The following is a 23,297-nucleotide window of genomic DNA, read 5'->3' on the forward strand; positions in this document are numbered from 1 at the left end:
GAATACACACTCCCCTCTGCTTGACACAGGCTCTATTAGCTGTTCCTCCACTGTGCCCCCCCCAATTTTTCATTCTCTTTGGAAATCTGACATATTCACCACATACACACAGGAGGGCGCACAGCGCAAGCCTGCTGTGTGCCAGGAACTGGTATAAACAAGAGCACCGGAACTTGGGTTTTTAGTCCCATGCCCCGAAGGTCACACCTCTCCCCTACGCAAGGCTGCCTCAGCCATGACCTTGAAGGGTCCTTCCTTCTAGTCCACACTTCTGTTATTTCACTACATATACGTTCATGAACGACATATGATATTGCTTGGAGGTTTTTAAATTCATGCAAACGCTCACATTGAAGATGCCATTCTACAGTCTGTTTTGCTCACAATAGGGGGACCCATGTCAACAGAACTAGATCTGGTTTATTCACGTGAACTGCTGAACCATATCCATAGAATAAACGTACCACGGGTTATCTATTCGTCGCCTTCTGATGGTGAAACTGTTTCTAGCTTTACTGCAGCTGCAGCCACTCAGCGTCCCTTGGTCCCTTCCCAGGGGTCCCTTTCGGAGCTCTTGCCTCCTGACAGAGGACTCTCAATGTCTGTTCCCTGAGAGCAGGCGCCAGAGTTGAGCCCTGCAGCCTGCGCTCAGCAGTACCATGTACCGAGCCCTAGGAGGGTGGTGGGGTTGTGCACTAGGCCTTGATCTCTTTGTGCCAGGGACAAGCCGGGATGGCCTGGGAGAACCCAGGCCTGTGAGGCCCTGAGGTCAACACTTGGTCCAGTCGATGCAGATTAGGACCCTGGCCATGGGACGCTTGGGGCTTCTGGATGGGTGCTGGTCCCAGTCAGCCCTGACACCAGGACATGGGGTCTGCCAGGAAGAGGTCGCCCCTTGCCTACTGACCCCACATCATCACAGAATCAAGGAGCAACCCACCAACTTTGCTGTGGCTCAGGGAGCTTTCTGAGGGCCAGGCACTGCACACTTCATTCGCCTCATCACCCCTGGGGCAGGCATTAGCTCTTTTCCAGAAGACACTGAGGTCAGAGACATTAAGCTGCTCAAAGGTACACAGCCAGAAAGTGGCAGAGAGGGAAGGAAACCAATACCCAAGTCATCTGATTCAGAGACATGGATGCCCATTAGCCACACCAAACAGCGCCCTCCTCTGCTGGGGCCTTGGCTAGCCCAAAGCTGGGGAGTGAGCCCCTGCTTCCTCCTGCCACAACAAAATGGGTGGCTAAGCCCAGGTTCCCTGCGGGTTCAAAGGAGAAATCTTCTCAGGAATGGCAGGTCCAGGCCCCAGACCGGCTGGGAGATTAACCATGGCTCAAAACACACCCAGCTACCGATTCCCCAAACGTGAATGCCATGGCTGTGGGAAGGGCAGCTGGAGGCCGCGGTGGGTCTCAGGTGCTGCAGACACCTCCTGCCTCCAGCCCCCAAGGTCCCTAAGCACCAAGTTGCCAGGCAGTGAGAAGCACAGGGACCTCACTCCCATGCTGGGCTGCTCCCAGGACTGAGCATGACCCAAAGCTCTCAGAGCTTCTGTGGGCGAGGTCAGTAAACTATGGGCAAGGACTGGCTCAGGCATGGTTGGACAGGGGCTACACGGAGCCGCTACGGGAGGTGAGGAAAGAGACCACGGTTCCCAGCCTCAGACCACTGGGGTGGCTTGAAGGGAGAGGAGGCCTCAGGGAGTCTGGGACAGGTGTGCACGGGGCTCCGGGCCACTCAGGGCACTTGACTAGGGAGATGGGCAACAGGAGAACACAGTCCAAGAAAGTGGGGTGGAGGTCAGGAACATCTCTAGAATGCCACCCAAGGCACAAGGAGGGCGATGCGGCCTGGGCTGTCGATGGGGTCTGCTCCATTGGCCCCTGCGCTGGGGCCAAAGCAGACTGGCTTCAGTACCCTTGCGGGGAGTGACCCCTGCCCTCCGAGCCTACAAAGGGGTCTGTGGGCGCCTCTGGTGAGTCAATCGTCTGGTAGTCACTGCGCTCCTCTGATGGTCCAAGGAAACCTGGGGGTGGGGGGGATGAGGGGCGAAGGAGAAAACGAAGGGTGAGGACTCAAGGCAGTCTACTGAGTCCCAACCAAGATCCACCCCCCCCCACCAGGAAGGCACTGGGACAATGGCAGGGGCAGCAGCGCCCCCCCCCCCCCAGCTTTTAGCAGGTGTTCAGCCAATCCTCCCATAACCCTCCAGAGCAGGTATTTGGGTTGCCCCCACTTTACAGACAGGGAAATTGAGGGTCAAAGAGATGAACTGACTTGTCCCCAGTATGGCGCTTGACGCGGAGGACACTAAATTTCAAGCCAAGGCAGCACGGGCCCAAAGCCAGTGCTCTTGGCCATCACACTGGGGCCTTCCCGGAGTAGCATGCATCTGAGCAGAGGGACGCCCAGCCCTGGCCCACAGGCTCCTCTCCCGGGCAGAGTGGACCCCGAGCTACTGTATCCAGAAGGCCCAGAGCTGGCACAGTTGCATAGCCCAGAGCGCTGGGCTGGGGGTCCTAGGTAGGGGGGAGGGCTCTAAGTGCCCATGCTCTTTGCTCCCCTCTCTGCCCTGCACACTTGACCCTGAACAAGTCCCAGGGGCTCTGGGCACCAGCTCCCTCATCTGCCCACTGGAAGGAATGTGAGTGACTCCCCGCAACCCCAGGGCATTGCTGAGATCAGCCCTGGGGAGGCCACAGGTGCCTTTTGCCCTGGCCCAGCCGCCCCTCTAGGTGGGTCATGGGCCCCTCTGGGCCTCTCTTCTTGGGAGGGAACGGTGGAAGACCACCCCCACCCTCTCCCCACCTCTCTGGAAGGAGATGAGCAGTATGTGAGAGAGAACAGGAAAATGGCCCAGCCGCCAGGAGAAGGAGGTACAGCTCAAGAGGGTGTGGGAGGGGCAGTTGGTGGGCCAGGCTGAGGTGACCAGGATGTCAGCAGGGAAAGCACCACAGTTCAGGGCCAGCTTCAGCCGAGGCTCCATGGCCCATGCCAGCAGCCCCCCTCCCTTGGCCACCCAGACCCCACATGGCAGGAGGGGAGGCTCTAGGCATGGGGCTGAGAGGAGGGGCTGGCCCCACCGATGCCTACCAGCCTCAGGCTGCAGGCCTCCCAGAGCTGCCTGAAGGACTGGGGCACACCCAGCTGCATCCATGCTCAGGTTAAGACAGGGCTCTGGTCCTGCCCCCAACCCTGCCCGTAGTCTGATGCCCAGGAAAGCTCACAGCAGGCTGGGATGGGAGCCCTGGGCTCATGCAGCAGAGCCCGGAGCTTGCAGACCTTCTAGCCTGGTGGTCAGTGTCAGCACCCAAGCACCCACCTCCCCCACCCCGACGCCTTGAGCCCTCGTCCCCCAGGGCAAGGCCAGCTCACTTGGGCAGGGGCTGTGGGTCAGGCCAGCCAGAGACAGGGGAGATGCGGGAGATGGCGCCGCCAGCACCTTGGCCGGCGAGAGGGGCAGTCAGGGAGCTGGCCGGAGGTGGTGGCCTCACCAATGTGGAGCAGGAGCTCACCCCCACGCTCCCGGTACATGTGGTAGACGAAGCAGCAAGACAAGGGCTTGAGGAGCAGGCTGAGAATGGCCATGCCGGCACCAAAGCGCTCTGTGTCCGTGAAGCTGGCCCTCTGGTAGAAGACGCTGATGTGGACGATGTCCAGGAAGATGGTGGCCACCAAGCCACTGAGGAACTGCAAGACAGGCCAGGCGCAGGGCCCGGGGGGGACCATGTGCCATCAGGGTTTATGAGCACCCTTATGCTCCATCATGGCTCATGGCTCCCTTACCACAAACACCAGACTGGAAGCTCCGTTTGTGCCCTCCTGTGTCCTTGGGCTTTGCTGGAAAACAGATCAGCAAGCAGGCAGGGCCTGGTGGGTGAGATGCCTGAGCGAGGACTACAGCACCCAGCCCAGGGATCTGGGGACCCAGGTCTGGACCTAGCCTGTGGCCACGATGGGGCACAAGACTTGGTTCTAGAATCTCCGGGTGAAATTGGAGTTCACCCGATCTGTCTGCACCACAGGGAACTCCCTTCTTAGTCATCCTGACAGGCCCTGCTGGAGGGCTGCCTGCCCCCCGGGGCGCAGTGGGTGCTGGGAAGCTCCCCCATGGCAGAGCTCAGCGGGGCTGTGTCCACTCTGACCTCACAAAGTACAGCAGTTCCCTCTTCGTGGGGCTCCCAGCCCCACCGCTCCCTGCTAAAAGAGGGCCCTAGAGGCGGGTTATCGGGGACATGCTCCAGTGCCCTCGAGGAGTGGCCGAGCTGGGGCACTTGGGGGCCCCCGCCCATGCTTCTCTTGGGGGAAGGCACTGAGCAGACTCAGGGCTCCCGGAGCCGGGAAGGCCGAGAGCCAGGCCAGGCTAGTGAAGACACACCTGGGCTGGCAGCTGGGGAGGGCTTCTTGACAAGACTTTAGAAATGGAAAACAAAGGGTGGGGTGGGGGCCCCCTTCCTTGGAAGAGAGGATTGGGATGGGCGGGGGGGGCAAGAGTGGGGGCCACGGGCCACCCTGAGGCCAGTCCCCTCGCTGCTTCCCCCACCTCACCAGACTTATGGCGTCGATGGAGTCCCGCTGAGCGACGGCCCACACACCCACGGCCAGGATGGTGAAGTTGGCCCAGGGATAGGGGCCCGAGAACGTGATGCAGCCCCTGTGGGGAGAGGCACCAGAGTTAGGTCAGGTTTCTGGATTCTGAAGTGTTCCCTACAGAGAACGCGTACAAAGCTGTGAAGCGCAGAACCTGACTCAGCTTGATAGTCTTTAAGTCACCTGACTTTTTTTTTTTTTTTAAAGATTTTATTTATTTATTTGAGAGAAAGAATGAGAGAGAGAGAGAGAGAGCACATGAGAGAGGGGAGGGTCAGAGGGAGAAGCAGACTCCCTGCCGAGCAGGGAGCCCGATGCGGGGCTCGATCCCGGGACTCCAGGACCATGACCTGAGCCGAAGGCAGTCGCTCAACCGACTGAGCCACCCAGGCGCCCTGACTTTTTGGTTTTAAGAAGCTAGTGCAGGGGCCCCAGCCCAGACCACAACTCAGAATCTTGGGGAGTATGACTGAGAAATCTGTATTTTGACCTTGCTTCCCGAAGTCATTAGCCATGACTTTCACTGTCTGCATTATTCACAACCATTTTACACGTGCAGCACACTTCAAGGTCTGCAAAATGCACACAGAAGCTCAGTGGTTTCCAGTCCTGCTTTGGCAGGGAAATCGCCCCACAGCTCGGCAGGTAAAACAGACAGTAATAATGAAATCAAGCCTGCAATGCTCAAGCGTCCCTCTGTAACAGGCCCGGGGGAGTGCTGGATGAGCACAACATGCTTCTCCCTCACAGCCCCTGAGGGATGTGTGCTATCCTTATACACGTTTTACAGATGGAAACTAAGGTCCCAAGAGGTGGGCCATTTGCCTAAGGTAACCCGGCTGGACCACAGCTGAGCCAGGACCTGCCCAGGTCCATCTGAATCCCTAGTCTGTCATCTCTGGGCAGGAGTGTGACATAAGAAATAGGGTCCACCCCTAAGCACGTGACCCCACCTTGTGTCTTGGGTCATAAAGTATCTACTTGCTGAGCTGTGGAGCCAACCCACAGAAGGTGCTCAGCCCAGTGGCTGGCTCCTAGACACCCTCAAGAAATGTTAGGGGTTATTACAGTCTCTAAAACTCGGCTTTCACCTTCCAGTGACCTTACAGGGTAAATGGGAGGGTCAGTAATGCCCTCATTTTATAGGTGAGAAAATGACTCAGGGAGTCTAAGTGACTTACCCAAGGTCACAGACACACAGAGCTCTAGCCGGCATCCACCCCATGGCTGCCTCGGGGAGTCCAGCAGGCTATGTGAGACCGGCCCCCTGGCTTTAGCACCTCACACCTTCCAGATACAAAGGCCTTGGGGAGGAACCAGAGTCATGCCAAGCCCCCAAAGGGGCCTGGGCAATGTCTGGAGGAGGATCTGAGCTGTGGGGACTGCCCTGGGCCAGCCACCTCCCCTAGGATGAAGGCTTGAAGCTTCTGGGATCCGGGGGCGGGGGGGGGGGGTGAGTTATGGCCGAGGCCTCTGGAAACTGCCTGCCCCTCAGACATTCTTGGGACATGGGGATGCTGATGACATTCTTGACAAAGGTGCTATTTAGTTCTGGAACTGGCCAGGAGACACATGGATGAGAGCCTGGGGGTATGTGGACCCAGATCCCGGGAGACAGCTGGACACAGAAGTGGACATCTGTGGAGTCACTCACCAGGTCGTCAGCAGCCAGTGAACCAGCAGGATCGTCTGGGGGAAGGAAAAAAGAGCTATGAGTGAGACCACCGTCTGGGGAGGGGTGGGGAGAGCTTCTGGGGCCAGAAAACACAGGAAGCCCCTGTCTAGCACCTAACAGGGCTTTATAAATATGTTTAAACAACAACAACAACAACAACAACAATAAAACACCAGCAGCAGTGAGCGAAGCAGGGGTGAAGGAGGAAGAGTGCAGGTCAGGCCAGGAGGAGCTGCCATGTCACTCTGCCCTACTCCCTTGGGGCAGCAGACACCCACACCCCCTCCTGCTTCACAATCTGGTCTGGCCTCAGAGGATATACCTGGACAGGAAATGGCTGGGGGGGGGGGTGTGGGACTCAAACGAGGCTGGTTTCTCGGCACACCAGAGCTGGGGTACAGTGTGGGGCACAGTGGTTGTCTGCTACCTGCATCCGAGGAGCAGGAGAGCACCAGGGGGCAGGAGGGGAAGAGCAGGGGGAGGGTAGCGGGAGACCAGGGGGAGAGGCGGGCCTCGAGGGCCTCAGCAAGGAGGGTGGATTTTATCCTAAGTTCATGGAGGGAAGCCACCAAAGGCTTTCTGCAAGCAAGTAACTTGGTAGGGTTTAAGGAAAAAAAAAAAATCCCTCTGGCTTTTTTCTAGATTTCTACACCATTCTACCCCTTTCATTTTCCCCTATGTCCTTAAAATCGCAGCCCCCTTCACCAGAACTTGTCTCTACTCCTGGTAATCAAAAGGGCCCTGCTTGGAAAGCAAATGAAGGAGGAGGGAGCAGATGCTACGGGGAGGGCAGGGCAGCTGTCAGCGGGAGCTTTGGAAGTAGGAGGGCGCTCCTGCTAAGGGACAGGCAGGGACCAGCCAGGCAAAAGGGAGGAGAGCAAGGTGCTCCAGATGTGGCAGAGGGAACATAAATGGGGAGGAAGAGGGAGTGGACCCGAACCAGCAGGGGGGCCAGGAGCCCCAAGTCAGGAGCTTCCATCGGGGTCCCAATGGTAGATGGGGGACCTTGAAAGAGTTACTCAAGGGACTGGAGGGGGGGGGTCAAGCTGGGAGGGGGGATGCCAAGAGCCTGGGGAGGGGGCAGTGTACCGGCCTGAGTGTGAGGGCAGACACGGCAAGGGTGTTCAGTGAACTGTCCAGGCTTCTGGACCAGTGAAAGGGCAGAAGTGGGGATTGCCACCCGCAAGAAAGAACTCTGGCTACGGAGGGAAAAGCACTTCGAGAAGAGTTACTATTTACTGCACACCTGCTCTGTGCCAAACACCTCACGCCACCTTCTTTGGGCCTCACGAGAGCGTCTGGAACAGACACCATGATCATTCCCATTTTACAGACGGGAAAACTAGACTCCGGGGAAAATTAAGTTGATCTAGATTCCACCGATGGTAGGGTGAAACTCGAGTTCAAGTGTAAGTCTGACTCCGGTGCTCCCAACCTTCGCAGGGTGGGGGGGCCCGGGCTTTCAGCGGAGGGCAGCCATTGGAGCTTGTGACAAATGTGGACATTTTCTGCACGTGGGGGGGAGCCGAAACGGCCGGGACGTTCCACCTTGCTCCTCAGGGCCCACTGCGAGTGAACCAAAAGGGCTCTGGTGCCATGGCCGAAAGAGAGTCGTTAAGCTGGGAGAACAGCTCTGCAAGGACCAACGCTCCTGCCTTTACCGAGCAGCCGAGCCCCTGAGAAAGCCACGTGTGTACTCTATGGAAGGCTGGTGCTAGAAGGGAGCTTCGTGATTGGCTACCTCTGCTGTGGAAGGGAGCTTTGTGATTGGCTACCTCTGCCCTGGAAGGGAGCTTCGTGATTGGCTACCTCTGCCCTGGAAGGGAGCTTTGTGATTGGCTACCTCTGCCCTGGAAGGGAGCTTTGTGATTGGCTACCTCTGCTCTGGAGCGCTTCGTCGGTGTGGGCACTCTGTGCTCTGTACGTGGACGCCTTTAATCCTTCCAACCCCCAGAGGTGTCCCCAGAGGTGCCGTTTACAGTTGAGGAATCTGAGGCTCCGAGGTGAGTGACTGCTGCCCAGTGGCAGAGCCACGGCTCAAACCTGACCGTGAGCCCGGTGTCGCCTGAGCACTAGGCCTCTCTGGGGCTGGGTAGGTGTGCTCCTCCCGTTACAAAGATGGGGAGATCGAGGGAGAGGAGGCTTAGTCTGCCATGGGTTTCTTTTCCCAGAGGCTCGAGAGACATGATCAGATGGTGCTAAATTTCTCAAACACTTCACCCGGCATCGCTGGCATCTGCTTGGCACCCACCCTGGGGGCTCAACGGTGAGTGGGACAGCTGTGTGGCAGAACTTTTATGTCTCACCTGCTGATCGGATCATCGTCTTAGGAGTGAGGGATCCAGTGAGACCTTCTTTCTGAGAGAGAGTTATAGTAAAAGAAAAGGAGCCTTGGGGCGCCTGGGTGGCTCAGTCGTTAAGCGTCTGCCTTCGGCTCAGGTCATGTTCCCAGGGTCCTGGGATCGAGCCCCGCATCAGGCTCCCTGCTCGGCGGGAGGCCTGCTTCTCCCTCTCCCACTCCCCCCGCTTGTGTTCCTGCTCTCGCTCTCTCTCTCTGTCAAATAAACAAATAAAATCTTAAAAAAAAAAAAAAGAAAGAAAAAGAAAAGGAGCCTCATTCTACAATGGGGTGGGGTGGGGTGGGGGAGAGTGGGGTGGTTAGGAGGCTTCTCTGAGGGAGTGACATTTAAGCCAGGGTAAAAACGGTGAGCAGGGGGTTCACTGGGGGCAGAGATCAAAGAAGAGCATTTCAAGCAGAAGAGGCAGCACCTGCAAAGGCTCTGTGGCAGAAGGAAGCATGGAACATTCTGGAAACTGAAAAGAAGCCCATGTGGCCGGACAGAAGACAGTGGAAGACAGACAGGAAGCTGGGGGGTGGGCAGGGCCAAGCCTGGGGGTTGTGGGGAAGAACTCTGATCTTTATCTCAAGAGCCAACCAATACCCCCTCTGTCTTGACAGGAAACCATGCTCACAGAGGGAAGAAGCCCTGCCTCAAAGGCCACAGCACGTGACCAGCCACAGTGGTCCTGGTGTCTGGCTTTCAGACTGAGAGCAAACACCGAGGAAGGGAGCACAGGGGAGGCAGCTCACATGACCACCTTCCTCCTGAAAATCAACACCTGAGCCTTCCCGGCTGTTGGCTTCTATTCCAGAAACCGTCTTCATTTCCAAGTGCTCTGGTTCCCACATCCAGACCATGCACACAGTGGGTCTTTAACACATGGGTGCTTCTTGGCCCTGCAGAGCCCTGCTTGATGAAGGGGAGATGAAAAGCTGAGACCCGGAGGCCAGCTGAGATGCAGGCAAGCCTGTGGGGAAATGGCTGTGTCACCTGTGAGACAAATATTTTGCCAAGCGCCAGAAAGACCTGTAATATGCAGTGAGCACCCGCCCGAAGTCCAAAACGAAGCCATCTGTTTGGGAAGAGTGCAACCTGGAAACACTGAGGACCCCTAAAGACATATTGTGTCCCCTCCATGTGCCGTCACTTTTGTTTTATAAATGGTTAAGAAACTTAGCACCTTTTGATCATGTCTCTTAAGCCCCTGGGAATAGAAACCCCCAGAAGACGAATCCTCCTCTTTATTAATAGTTTCCCCATCTTTGTAATGGGAGGGCACACCACCCAGGCCTACAGAGGCCTGGTGTCCAGAAGAGCTCCAACCAGAAACCGAGCCAAATGGGCCCAGCTCTTCCTGACACAGGAGGGAACAGTGACTCATCTCAGCACAAAGAACTGTCTGCCGGCTGCTGGGACGGTTTCTGGTAACCAAGGGGATACTAGGGATTCTCAGGTACTGCCCAAGAGACTGGGGAAGGCAGGCACTGGGCTCTGAGAATGCGCCTGGGCAGCCCACCCTGGCTGGGCAAGAGCAAAGAGAGACCGGAGCTCCTGGACTCTTCATACAGTGCTCGGCGCCCAAGAGGCTGCCTGGCTCTTCCCCAGAAGACCGGGCAGGGGAGGGAGGACGAGCCAAGGCAGCCGGGGGTCACAGGATGCTGGACTGGAGGCCTGGGTTCTCGTCCAGGGGCCATGTGCCTTTGTGTCTGTGCCCAAGGTTCGTTCTCTGTGAACTGGAGGCAATCTTTATCCCCCGCCCCCATATGTCCCAGTGGGGTGCCTCAACCACAGAGAGGTGTCTGACAGTCACTGTACGAATCCACGTAACAACCATAAGTACCCGCATGGAACAGGCATCCTGTAACAGCGCTAACAAGCTAACAACACACCTCCTGTAACTGACAAGGACCTGCCTGCCATGTGTCTGCACTGCCTTGAACACTTGGCCACTGTGTGGGGGGGACTATTCATATTCTCTTACTTATGAAGACACTGAGGCAGCGGGAGATTAAGTAATCGGCCCACAGTGTGATACTGACAAACGAGAGCTCAGATGCAAGTGTCCGATCGCTCTATCTGGTCTTTTTCTGCTACTAAAAATGTAATGCCCCACCAACTCCTGGACCGCGGGATCCTCCTCTTATCACCCTAGAAGGTAGGGTTTATTTTTATCTTCTTTTTACAGTGAGGAAACGGATACTCAGAGAGTTAAGAGACCTGCTTAAGGTCACAGGGCTAGTAAGTGGCAAAGTCTGTGCTATGCTGTCAGGATCTGGAAGAGCAAGGGAAGGGTGGGTGGAAATGAGGAGGTTTAACCAGAAGGGAAGGCTAAGGGGAAGCCAAGGGGTCATGGGCACCAGGACTTAGACCCTTCATGTGCCACTAGAGGGCCCAGGGGCGAATGGGATGGGGGGCGAGAGACTTCCAGGACAGGAGGTAGACAGACTTAAGGCCAACAGACAGATCAATATGGGGAATATAGTTCTATTAGTCCTGTGGAAACACTCAGCAGCCTGTCACATGAGGCAGGAAGGTCCCCAAGGGTAGCTAAGGCTAAGAGACCTAAGTCAGGAATGCCATTCTAGGGGGGCAGAGTCAGCCAGTGGTTAACTCTGTGGGCAATGAAGCCAAATATGCGGATCTGATCCTATGGAGCCGGAGCTCCATGACTTGGAAGCTGTGTGATCTTGGGCAAGTCACCTGACCTCTCGGAACTGCTGTTTGCTCTTCTATAAAGTAGGGACCATCACGCCTATGTCATGGGGTTGTTCTGTGGATCTAGTGGTCCAGGAGGGTGGAGAGGCCTGTGAAACACAAAACACAGTGCCCGCCAGGTAGTCAGCCTTCAGTGCGTGGCCATTCTCATTGCTAGCATTAGGAAGTCAGCTTCCTGAGTCCTTAACCCTAAGGCTACACTACTCCCTGGACCCTCCTCCCACGGCCTTTTCTCACAAAACTCCATGGGTTCCTTTTCCCAGAGGCTTGAGACACATGATCAAATGGTGCTAAGTTTCTCAAACACTTCACCCGGCATCGCTGGCATCTGCTTGCCACCCCACCCTGGGGGCTCAACGGTGAGCTCAATGGTGAGCAGGGCAGCTGTGGCAGAACTTTTATGTCATGGGAGACACCTCCTGATCAGATCATCGTCTTAGGAATGAGGGATCCAGTGAGACCTTCTTTCTGAGGGAGAGTTATAGTAAAGGAAGAGGAGCCTCATTCTACAACGGGGTGGGGGAGAGTGGGGTGGTTAGGAGGCTTCTCTGAGGGAGTGACATTTAAGCCAGGGTAAAAACGGTGAGCAGGGGGTTCACTAGGGGCAGAGATCAAAGAAGAGCATTTCAAGCAGAAGAGGCAGCACCTGCAAAGGCTCTGTGGCAGAAGGAAGCATGGAACATTCTGGAAACTGAAAAGAAGCCCATGTGGCCGGACAGAAGACAGTGGAAGACAGACAGGAAGCTGGGGGGTGGGCAGGGCCAGGCCTGTCACGATGTCATTTCTCCAGCTCAGGACTTGCCTCACAGATGGGACTCAGGTAGGGACGGCCCTTTGTGTGAAGGGCCTGGGGCAGCTGTTTCTTTCACCTGGCACCACTGACCACTCCCAGCAGGGCTGGGCACAAGCAGGATTCAACCAAATGCCACGGACTAGATGAAACGAGGGAATGCAGGTCCATAGGTGTGCATTCTCCCAGCTCCTGAGGGGCCCTGATCTCAGAACATCCCACTTAAGTGCCTACAAACAAGGAGACGACAGCCGCCCTCCCTACGGTGGCCAGATTTAACAACAACAACAAAAATACAGAACGCCCAGTTAGTTTTGAATTTTGGTTAATAAGCCCTTTGTTAGTGTGATCCACATATTGCCTAGGATATACTTATGCTAGAAAATTATTCACTGTTGATCTGATATTCAAATTCAATGGGATGTATGTTCCCTAGCAACCTTGGCCCCTAGGGCCTCCCAGCACTTACTGGTCTCTGACTGGTAGCAGCTAAGACCTTTGGAAACCTGGGGTCCTGTTTTCTAAGCCAAGGGAAGGTCCCCCCGTTTCACTCTGGGGCAGAGAACACTAGCACAGCTCATACCTGTGGGCACACTGGGCCTGTCAGGCCCATAAAGTTGCCCAAAAAAAAAAAAAAAAAAAAAAGCCCCAAACTGACGAAACCCTCCCAGTGGATGGAAACCGTCAAGGCCAAAGTCAGCCCTAACTGGTGGTCAGGAAAGGGTATGGCTTTGAAGTCTGACCCCAGTGGGTTCAAAGCCTAACTCTGCCACTTAATCCCTGTGGGACTTTGGCAAGTTACTTATCTGCCTCGAAGTTTGCTCATCTGTAAGAAAGGCGACAATATCAGCTTTCTCCGAAGTGGCTGTGATCAAATGAACCACCTGGCATACCACAGATGCTCCAGGAATGAGGGCCCCCTGCCCTCTCCATTCCTGCAGCTCTGTCCCTCGCCTGATGCTCTCTTAGCCATGATTCTAGGCAAATCTCTCACCAGAGAGAAGGCAGTGGGCACTGACTCCACACTGCCTGGGACACAGTGAATGTTAATACCAACAAACCTCGGTTGCCCTCCTGTAAACCAAACTGGCTGGAAGCTTCTGGGAGGGAGATGAGATTAAGGGAAATCTGCCTCCGTGAAGTCATAACGCAGACCCCGTCTAATAATCCAAATATGGATTGTGTTGTTTTGTGGTCCTCTGTCTCTCAGATTCCTTCAGTGCTGGACACCACGTGTGCTAAATGCTTTGTCACTGATGAGTAAAAGGGCGTTCCTGGATATAGTTTCAAGGGGGGACAGCACCGAGACCCCAAATGGCAGGTTTGGGCCAACGTTCACACCTTCCAGCCCAAAGCTAAAGGCCCCAGCCCCTCTGCTGTCAGCGCAGCCCAGAAGCGGAGCCCGCCCGCAGGGCCAGGGGCGGGGAGAAAATGAAGAAGCCACTGGCATCTGGAGGAGCTGAGGACATGCCACAGGAAATGAAGACACCCCAGGAAGCCGCGCAGTGCTTTCCTAACGGCACAGAGTTGGGGTTTTCTGCTTCTAAGTAACTTCTATTGGAGTTCCTGTTTCCTATGAAATAAGGACGCTGGATTTATAAGCTTTGGAAACCACTGGTCTGGGAATTTCGGGTTTTCTTAACCTGATGAAGCCAACGAAGCGGCGGGGCGGTGCTGGGCGTGCAGATGAAAGGTCTAGCCCCCTCTCTGGGCGACCGGCAGGTGACCGCCGCCGAGACCCCTCGGGCTCTCAGGGCCCGCCCCCACCCCGCGGCTCCCTCCCTCCCTCTCTCCAGCGGAATTCTGGGCGCGTAGGCCAAAGCGATCCTCAGGTTCCCGGGGCTCGCGGCCGGAGGCGCCGAGGCTGGAAAGGGGAACGGGCGGCCCTTTCCCTCCCCTACCGCCTCCAGCTCCCCCTCGGTCTTCCCTGCTGGCCTTTCCCTGGATCCCTCTTCCCTGTTATGGCCGGTCGGCTCACCTCCTACCCACCTGGGGTCCACGCTCTCGCTGTCTCCCTACCACCCCCTCTTGCCCCGAGCTCTCGATCCTCTCGCTTCTGAAATCCTTCTTGAAAAAAGCAAACGCCCCCACACACTCTGGGGCAACCCGCCCCGCCCGCGCCCCACCCTGCCCGTCGCCACCTTCAGGTTCACGGTAGGCAGCTCCATCCCGACCCAGGCGGAGGGCACCTGCGCGGCAGCCGCGGGGGCTCCTGGGCTCCGAACTCGGGAAACAAACTTGCCCAGCCCCGCCCCACTCGCGGCTGCCGCTCGGACTGCGGCGCGGCCCCCGGCCACGTGAGGCGGGTCACGTGACCCCGGCCCGGTTGCCAGGAGACGGCGTCCGGCGGCTTGCTCCCTCCGGGTTCCTAGCTCCCGCCGCCTCCCACGCGGTTCCGGCAGGCTGTTGGAGAATATTGGGATTTGTGTCGCAAAGGACGCAGTATGTTGCCTGGTTAGTATCCCAACAGATGGACCGCCTGCAGCCGAAGAACTTGGGGGAACGTCCAGGTGCCAACAGCTGATGTCTCATCCCCAAGGGCACCCTCACTCCTCCCTCCTTCCTCGCTTCTAAGTGGAGACGTTGATGGTACCTACCTCTTAGGATCCTTTTGAGGTTAGATGAACTCATTCATGCTGAGGGTGAAAAAATTATTCTGACACTTGCTGGAGCGGTAAGGGAGACTTTATTCAAGACCGTTGCCACCCAGGACAGTCAGGACAGGCACAGAGCGAGGGGTCAGCGGATGGAAAATACCAAGAGGAGATATAAAGGGTAGGGAGATTCTTGCTAAACTGACCCAACAGGATTCTTGCTAAAGGCAGGCCAGGACTTAGACACCAAAGATGGGGGATGGGCAACTTGATCAGATATGGAGGGTGACCAGATATCAAGGGTGGGGGGTGATTCTCACTCAACTGACGTAGTAGGAGTCTTGGTAAAACTGGATCTTGCAGTCCCAGCAAGGACAGGCTGGACAGAGAAGAGGGCTCAGAGGAACCTAACTAAAATTTGGTCAAGGATAGTGTCTTTGTCAAGGTAAAGTGCCCAAAAGTACCTGCCACTTAGTAAGTGAGCAATACACAGGAGCTATTGTTATTACCAATACAGGAGGTTATTATCGATATACTGGTTGGAGTCCACTTGAGTCTGTATACCAAAAACTTTAGGAAAATCTAGCTGGAAAACCAGCAGAAAACCTATAGGAAACACCTCTCTGCGGAAGGAAGAAAACCAGAGAACAAAAAGATTTTATCTAAACACTGTGTGCCCCTCAATTGTAAATGAGAAGAATTGAGGAAAGAAAGAGCTGTCTTACCTGGCATCTCTCTTAGGCTGTTGACTACCCTCACCCCACCCCTCCCCACCCCATCCTTCACCCATAACCAGAGAAAATTCTCAGTTGGAGAACACCAGCTTTTTATTGGAGTCACCTGGGGTAAGGGTCCCCTTAGGGTTGGTCTGAGTCCTTGCTCTTGTCTCCAGGAGGGAGAAACCACATGGGAGGTTGAGAATCTGCCAGGGATTGGCGGTGGGGAGAGGGAGGGTCCTGAGATCGGATCAAGACAGGTGCTCTCTCCAGACACAAAGAAAGGGGGAACTTTGCAGGGCTTCAGGGCCCACTGGCCTAATTTGATGCCCTGTTTGGAGATACAGTCCTCCAGCCCAGGGGACAGAGCACCCCAACGCCTGCCACTGGGATCTTGAGCTGCGAAATGGCTACACCTAGGTTGATTTTTGTGGAGTTAGCACACAGGAGAAGAGGCGTTTGAATCCTGGCTTTGCCACTTACTGGTGGAACTTGGGCAAGTTGCTTTGCCTCTTTGTGCTTTAGTTTTTTCATATGTGAGATGAGGACGATAACAGTTATCTTCCTCAAAGTGTTGTTAGGATTTGTTAATACACAAAGAAGCATTTAGAACAGGGTCTGGCAGATAGTAAGTGCTAAATTAGAATTGGCTACTATTGTCATTAAGTATTAGTTACTGTTAATTATTGGTTATGTGATACCTAGAAGAGAGTAATGTCTCAATAAATGGTGGATATTATAACATTATATTATTATTTATCAATTCTCTTATTTTTTAAAAAAGATTTACTTATTAATTTGAGATAGAGAGAGGGAGAGCAAGAGAGAGAGGAAGCTCGCATGGGGGGTCCGGGGGAGGGGCAGAGGAAGAGAGAGAAGCAGGCTCTCCACTGAGCAGGGAGCCCCATGCGGGGCTTGATCCCAGGACCCAGGGATCATGACCTGAGCTGAAGGCAGCCGCTTAACAGACTGAGCCACCCAGGCGCCCCCCCTCCTTTTTTTTTTTTTTTAAAGATTTTTATTTATATATTTGGCACAGAGAGCGAGAGCACAAAAGACCAGGAGCAGGAGGAGTGGCAAAGGGAGAGGGAAAAGCAGGTTGCCCCCTGAGCAGGAAGCCTGAGGCAGGGCTTAATCCCCTCACGGGGCTCAATCCCAGGGCCCTGGGATCATGACCTGAGCCAAAGGCAGATGCTCAACTGACTGAGCCACCCAGCGGCCTCTATCAGTTCTCTTCTAAGAAACAGTCCCCATCCACCTCAGATCCTAGAGGTGTTTCTTCCAAGCCTATAACTGTGTAATAAGACCATGATCACCTTAGGAGGAGAAAATGCAAAACAAACAAGTCCTAGATTAAGGCAGACATTAATTAAATAGTTAATTTGTGGAAGACAATGTGAAAAATGATCTGTAGTCAATTCTCAGCAGTAAATTCTCACAATGACCCCATGGTGCAGGTACTATCCTCATCTTTGTTTACAGTAAGATGATTGAGGTTAAGAGAAGTTGGAAGGATTGCCCAAGTCACTGGTTGGTATGAAACTGGGCTGGGGACCGAGGCGGTCTGGCTCTGGGACCTTGACATTCGGCCCCTCAGCTCCACCGCCTCTATCTCAGGAAAATGTAGCCCAGGCTGGGATGCAAAGGATGGAGTGAGGCAAAGAAGGGAAAGACAGACTGGAGGAAGCACAAGGCTGGGTCTGTGGAATGTCCCTGCGGCTCGGCTCACACAGTGACGCTGCATTCATCCTGACCAGCTGGGGCGGGAGGCATGGGGGAGGGGGCACCAGACCCAGCTGGCTGGGGTTGGGGTGTAGCTCGCAAGAACAAAGGAAAGTGACTATTCTCAAGGGAGCCATGACCCAGTCCTGACTATGCAAGGACAAATGCGCCCCCACAAAGCGTATTCCACAAGGCTTTGGGGTGATAGCTTTCGTGAGCACACTTCTGGAATTCAAGTTTAAATTTATCATGTCCTGAGGTGCCTAGGTGGCTCAGTCATTAAGCGTCTGCCTTTGGCTCGGGTCATGATCCCAGGGTCCTGGGATCAAGCCCTGCGTCGGGCTCCCTGCTCCGCGGGAAGCCTGCTTCTCCCTCTCCCGCTCCCCCTGCTTGTCTTCCTTCTCTCACTGTGTCATTCTCTGTCAAATAAATAAATAAAATCTTAAAAAAAAATAAAAATAAAAAAGAAATTTATCATGTCCCTCACCAATCCTGTCTGCCTCAGCCAAGTTTTATTTCTGTACCTTCAATACAGAAAGACATGCAGAACAGATTCATTCATTCATTCATTCATTCATTCAGGTGATAGTCACTGAACATCTATTTGGGTAGATGTCTAGGAGCAGAATGACTGGATCATATAGCAGGTATCTATTTACCTTTTTAAGAAATTGCCAAACTGGGGCACCTGAGTGACTCAGTGGGTTAAGCATCTGCCTTCGGCTCAGGTCATGATCCCAGGGTCCTGGGATCAAGCCCCGCATCGGGCTCCCTGCTCAGCTGGGAGTCTGCTTCTCCCTCTCCCACTCCCCCTGTCTGTGCTCACTGTCTCTCTGTCAAATAAATAAATAAACTCTTAAAAAAAATGGCCAAACTGTTTTCCAAGATGGTTGTGGCATCCTGTCTTATTTTCTTTGTAGCACTTCTCAATATCTGCAGGTATTGCCTCTCAGTTTACTTGTTTGCTGTTTATTATCTGTTCCCCCAACTAGACTGAGCTGTAGGAGGGTCTTGCATCCTCAGTGCTCAGCCCCATGCCTGGCACATGGTAGGCACTCAGGGAATGAAGCCAGCACACACCAGCTGAACACATATGTGGGCACCACTTCCCCCCATCACAGGCACTGGGAAGACCAGCCACCCGCCTCCGCTTGTCCTCAGGGTGCCACTAGTAGTCAGGCTCTGCCCAGGAAGCCACTCAGTCAGTGGTGCTGGTTTTAGAAAGGCTCATCTCTTTTTTTTTTGAAGATTTTATTTATTTGAGAGAGAGAGCGAGAGAGCACGTGTGCACAAGCTGGGGGGAGGGGCAGTAGCAGAGGGAGAAGCAGGCCCCGGGCCAAGCAGGGATCCTGACTCAGAACTTGATCCCAGGACCCTGGGATCATGACCTGAGCCAAAGGCAGACGTTTAACCGACTGAGCCACCCAGGCACCCCAAGGCTCGTCTCTCTTTTCACATCTTTAATTCTCATGTGGTAGGGTAGCAACTGCTACTTTGTTAATGGAGAAATTGTTACAGTTTGGATGACTTAGCCAAAGTCACAGTGAGCAAAACTTGCATGGGAGCCGTGTAAATAAAACGTGCATACCCCCTCAAAGTCTGCCCATGGATGCCGAGGATTTGGTGTCAGGCACAAGGCCTTCCCATGGTACCGGAGATGAAGATGGGCGTATGTACCTGCATACTGCCAGAACAGTGAGGAACTCATTAAGGAGATACACCAGAAAGTCAATAGTAATGACTGGTTTCTAAATAGGCTTTCCTCAAATTCACTTGTATAGTACGGGATGGGAAAAAATGAAATCTCTTGAGAATGTTTTGAGGCATTGCAACGTGGGTACCCTGGGAGGTCCCTTTCCCAGTGATGTGGGAAACAAAGGCAAAAGAAAAATTAAATTTCCTTACCACCTACAGCCCACTGACAAGTCCTTGAAACAGGCAGAGTGACATTCCTCTAGGAACTCAGCTGCCTCGGTGTTAATACTTTGCGAAGGGCAAAAGGCAATCTTAGCCTGACTCCCAGGATCCTTTAAGTCTACTTTAACATATAAAAATTCCTTTGGAAACTTCCTTTATCTCTACCCCCCAAGATACCTGTTGGCAATCATCCCCCAAGCGTAGGACCCAGCGATATACATCTGAAGGGTCTCATGACTGAGGGTTTACTAGACGGTAATAAATGACTTTTCCCAACAATAACTAGCCCCATCAGGATCCTGGAAACCTGCTTCCGAAATACCTGGGAGACTTATGCTATCCCTGACCCCCTCTCAACTTGAAAGTCTATAATGGACCCCTCCTTGTGACCCCAGTGCAGCTCCTTTTGCCCACGGATCATGTCCCCAAGCTTTAATAAAACCATCTTTTTGCACAAAAGACATCTCAAGAATTCTTTCTCAGCCATTGGCTTCGAACCCTAATGTCTTTCCTACATCACCTGGGTGCTGTCCAGATGGCGTAGGGGAGCACAGGGTTAAGCCCCACGATGTACAATCCTTTTCCCCAGTGTTGGAGATGAAGCTGCGTCTTGAGTCTGCACCTACATATTCCTGTGGCTTCTCAGAGCCCTGTGGACAAGGCCTGAGGGGACAAACCATGCAGGAACCATCTAAAAAGAAAAAAAACATAGAACAAAAAGTAGAAAGGCTCCATCCCCACTCTCTTTCTGCCGGGCCCCATTTACTCCTACTCTTTACTTTGCCTCTAAATAAGCCAAAGAAGCTATGTTCCCACTTCCGGGGGAAGCAAAAAAGTTACTCATTCTCTGAGTTTTGTCCTAGGCCCCAAAGACCCGATAACACCTAAGGGGAGCCAGATCCCAAAAATATGTTCCAGGGCACCAGCTTCCAACAAACCTCGGCCGATGCTGGCATCAATACCCCATCCCTTCGATGATTTATAAGATAACACCTGTTATTCACCATCACTCGTCTTTGATCTGACCCTACCCTGGATTCCGCAGGAACATATACCCTAGACTCCTTTCCAGTGGAAACCCCTAGCCCCAGCTGACGACAAGACTCCTTCTCCTTTCCGAGTCTCCCAGACACTCCGTCAGCTATACACTGTCACTCACACTATTCACTGTCACTCACGTTCTTGGTTAAACTCTGCTGTTACTTCCTCTGGCACACATTTGCTTTTCATCCTGCACAAAGCCAAGGACCCTCTTGGCAGGTCCTGCGGGACCCCCACTCTGGGGTCCTCAGACGCCGCCTGCCTGCATCACAAACACTGTCCCATCTCTTTCCCATGCTTGCTGGCGTCCTTTGGATGCAGGTGTGTTTTTGGATCCCCGCCTTGCCTCCTCCTAGCAAAGCGACTTGGGCAAATTAGGTAGCCACGCCGAGCCCTAGGGTGACGGGGGTACGTGAGATGATTTACATATATGCCTGGCCCGGCTCCTGGCACTTCCTAAATGCTCAGTAAGCAAATAGCTGCCCTGCTGCTATAAAAACAAAAACAAAAACAAAAAAACCCTACAGCATCTTGCAGCGTCTCGCAGCAGGTCCTGGCCCATGATAAATGCCGGTTGAATGGAAGCACCGGGAAAGACCCTTTTGATGGCGGGAAGATGCTCTTCTCCCTTTTCCTATTAGCAGAGACACCGTGGTTCACCCCGCCCCCTCACCCCCACCCGCAGCACTGCCACTTTGCATCTATGTCACTTCATCTCTCACTTAATCCCTCTGAATTTTTCTGTGCATCTTGACAATAAGGACAGCGATCATCAGTCCCCAGGGGGCGCTGTGTGAGGCACCAGGGAGGCACCGAAAGGAAAGGTTTTGAGATGCTTCCCCGCCCCCCCCCCCCCCCCCCCCGCACCAACCCAGCAAACTTTGGTTCTCAATGCACTGGAGGCCCACAATTGCGATGGGGCCCAGCCACTTCCTTTCCCAAGTGGGTAAATCAAACTGGAAGAAAGAGAGCAGAGAACATCACCCAAACCCTGTTGAAAGTCACACGCACCTGTCAGAAAGCAGGGCCCTCGGCAAGAAGCTTTCAGAGAAAGGCCTGGAAGCAGAGTCGTGGCCCCTGGTGGCCCAGGGGTTCTTTCTGGGGTTTGATCTGGAGACCTGTCCTCCAGTGTTTGTGTCAGCTCGTCTCAAACATGCTGGCTCTGTGTTTCTTGGCCTAAGGTCTGGTGGGGTTATAGGGGAGGCCTGGGAGTTTTGTTGGTCAGTGTTGGCTTTTGGATCTACGGCTGTGGTTTTCTTTCTCTTCCCGAAGGCGAGCTCCCCTGAGCAGACGGCAGGGCACGGGGGCAGGAGCTGATGGAACCGAATGGAACCCTGTAGGACTGGGGTTGGGGTGACTCTCTTGGGCTCCCAGGCTTCATTCCCTGTCCTTCAGCCCAGTCCCTGGTGGATGCCAAGATACTGAAAGTATCGAATGCCATATAACTCGTCAGGAAAATCACCATGGCCAGAGCAGCATTCACTCAGAGCCAGGAAGGGGACACAATCCTGGGGCAGCCTGGGCCCAGAGGGAGTCAGGGTGGACGATTCTGCTACTTCTCTTTTCCTGGGTTTTCTGGAGGTGCCTGGACATTGCCGGGAGGTGGGAGGGACGTCCTCTCTAGAGGACACATTTGTTTTTGTGATTAGTCAAAACACAGGGGGGCTGATTCCGAAATATTTGTCCCAGTGGCACAGAATTCAAACTTACAGCAGCATCCATGGCCGACTTTTGTAGGCCCCACTCAGGATCCTTGAAGACTCCCCCTTGAGCTTTTAAAATGTAGCCCGTAATTCCCAACGTCCCTGTGGCTTTGCCACCTCATCGGGGTCCTATGAACATGACTGCGGGGTGAGCCCCGTCCTGGCCTCACCGGACACTTAGTGATCTTACCTTGTCCCTGCAGAGGGCTGCAGCTCACGTCAGCCATCAGAGAACACATCAGAATGCCCCATGGGGCTCTTGGTGAGCGTGGAAGAAGCAGAAAAGGAAGTTGTGTCCTGTTCTTGAAAACAGATGTTGTGTTCGACACCAGCCAGAGGGAAGGCAGACAGAAGAGGCTGGTGCCAGTATGCTCTGCCCTGTGACTTTCATCCCCCTGGGCCACACTCCAGCAACCCACTTCATGTCATTGCGTGCTTGCATGCGCGTGCGCGTGCCCAGGCTCTCATTAACTATGTGTGTCCTGCCTCCCACCGCCTGTCCCGGCTCTGTCGGTCTGTCCTGAGTTCAGGCTACCACCTCTTTGCCTGTCCGGCCTCCCATCTCTCCGCATGCTTGGGGCTGGAATTTCAAGGGAGGCATCTGAGGACTCTGATGGCACCTTAGTGATCGCTCGGATACACAAACAAGGCCAGTTATGGCCCCCGGGCCCCGAGGCCCCCAAGATGCCTATCTGCTGCAGGGCTTTATCCTGGTGTTTACTTTCACACCCTTCTGCTGGGCCAGCTCAGTGCCGATGGCTTTCGGGTCCAGTCTGCGGCAGGTCCGTGAGGGCTCACGTTCCTCGCTGGGGGACAGTAAGGGAGCCTGTGCCCCTGGTGTGGGAGACATAAGAGAAGAATGGGGAAGTGGGTGCCGGGACCAGACAGGGTACCTCCACAGGTTCCACCTGCTGGGAAGCCCCTGAGAGGGATCTCAACCCGAGGGGCTTTCTAGAAGGCGGCCTGGTGAGTGCGTGATCTTCGGTTCTGGCAGTCCAGGGCTGGGGCCTGCCCAGCAGAACTCCTGTCCCCTGCTGGCCCTGCAGCAGCCTTGGTGACCCCAAATGCACCATGCAGCTCCTGTGACCTGGGGTGTGGGTGGGGCGGTGGGGGATAGGGAGGCATGGTGACTGACTCCTGGTAGGTGCTCAGCAAACATGTGGCATTTGAGAAGCAACGTGAGATCGGTGGACATGTTCAGGTTTTGGAGTCAGAGAGACTTGACTGGGGTCCCTGAGGCTGCTACTGAGTGGCTGCACTATTTTGGACGAGTGGCCTTTATTTCTCAGTGCTTCGTTTTCCTGCTCTGAAAAGGGGGTTCTACGAGTTTCTAGCTACACAAGAGGAGGGTGCCTCCGGCTGTGGACACAGCTCAATAAACGAGCTCACAGTTGTGTTTGGGTGAATGTATTCCCTCTCTCAACAGGCATTCTGCTTTGTGCCAGGCACTGACACAAGGTCAAGGCTGGGGCATGGAGAGACCGTTCCGGA

The 23,297-nt window shown here is 54.4% G+C and overlaps 1 protein-coding gene, 1 long non-coding RNA gene and 1 other non-coding gene across 5 annotated transcripts; 2 read left to right on the top strand and 1 right to left on the bottom strand.

Annotated features, from left to right (window-relative positions):
* Positions 1-400: 400 nt before the first annotated feature.
* Positions 401-14,393, bottom strand: AGTRAP (angiotensin II receptor associated protein). Of its 2 annotated transcripts, none has more exons than XM_028108630.2 (5): positions 14,255-14,393; positions 6,246-6,280; positions 4,550-4,655; positions 3,496-3,691; positions 401-2,027 (listed from the first exon to the last, which is right to left on the bottom strand). In XM_028108630.2, exons 1-5 carry the CDS (start codon positions 14,279-14,281, stop codon positions 1,912-1,914), a joined length of 480 nt encoding a protein of 159 aa, XP_027964431.1. In that variant the 5' UTR covers positions 14,282-14,393; the 3' UTR covers positions 401-1,911. The 2 variants fall into 2 exon arrangements, with proteins under 2 accessions (XP_027964431.1, XP_027964432.1); XM_028108631.2 differs by having other exon boundaries at positions 3,517-3,691; positions 14,255-14,392.
* Positions 8,129-19,521, top strand: LOC114213412 (uncharacterized). 2 transcript variants are annotated; one of them, XR_015768018.1, is made up of 3 exons: positions 8,129-8,269; positions 8,438-8,532; positions 9,226-19,521. It is a non-coding gene; the product is annotated as an uncharacterized LOC114213412 (long non-coding RNA). The 2 variants fall into 2 exon arrangements; XR_015768019.1 differs by lacking the exon at positions 8,438-8,532.
* A 51-nt stretch (positions 19,522-19,572) lies between these two features.
* Positions 19,573-19,755, top strand: LOC114213421 (small nucleolar RNA SNORA73 family). The gene has a single exon (XR_003610207.1). It is a non-coding gene; the product is annotated as a small nucleolar RNA SNORA73 family (small nucleolar RNA).
* The last annotated feature ends 3,542 nt before the right edge of the window (positions 19,756-23,297 follow it).

This window comes from Eumetopias jubatus, unplaced genomic scaffold (assembly GCF_037043125.1).
Source record: "Eumetopias jubatus isolate StellerSeaLion01/CBP00866 unplaced genomic scaffold, mEumJub1_p1.0 scaffold_4, whole genome shotgun sequence".
Taxonomy (NCBI): domain Eukaryota; kingdom Metazoa; phylum Chordata; class Mammalia; order Carnivora; family Otariidae; genus Eumetopias; species Eumetopias jubatus.

Excerpts from the sequence above, each read along its gene's own strand:
- AGTRAP (XM_028108630.2), bottom strand. The coding sequence starts at position 14,281 with ATGGAGCTGCCTACCGTGAACCTGAAG. Across the intron at positions 4,656-6,245 it reads CACTGGCTGCTGACGACCTG|GGGCTGCATCACGTTCTCGG; the intron begins GTGAGTGACTCC and ends CTCTCCCCACAG. Across the intron at positions 2,028-3,495 it reads TGAGCTCCTGCTCCACATTG|GTTTCCTTGGACCATCAGAG; the intron begins GTGAGGCCACCA and ends CCCCACCCCCAG.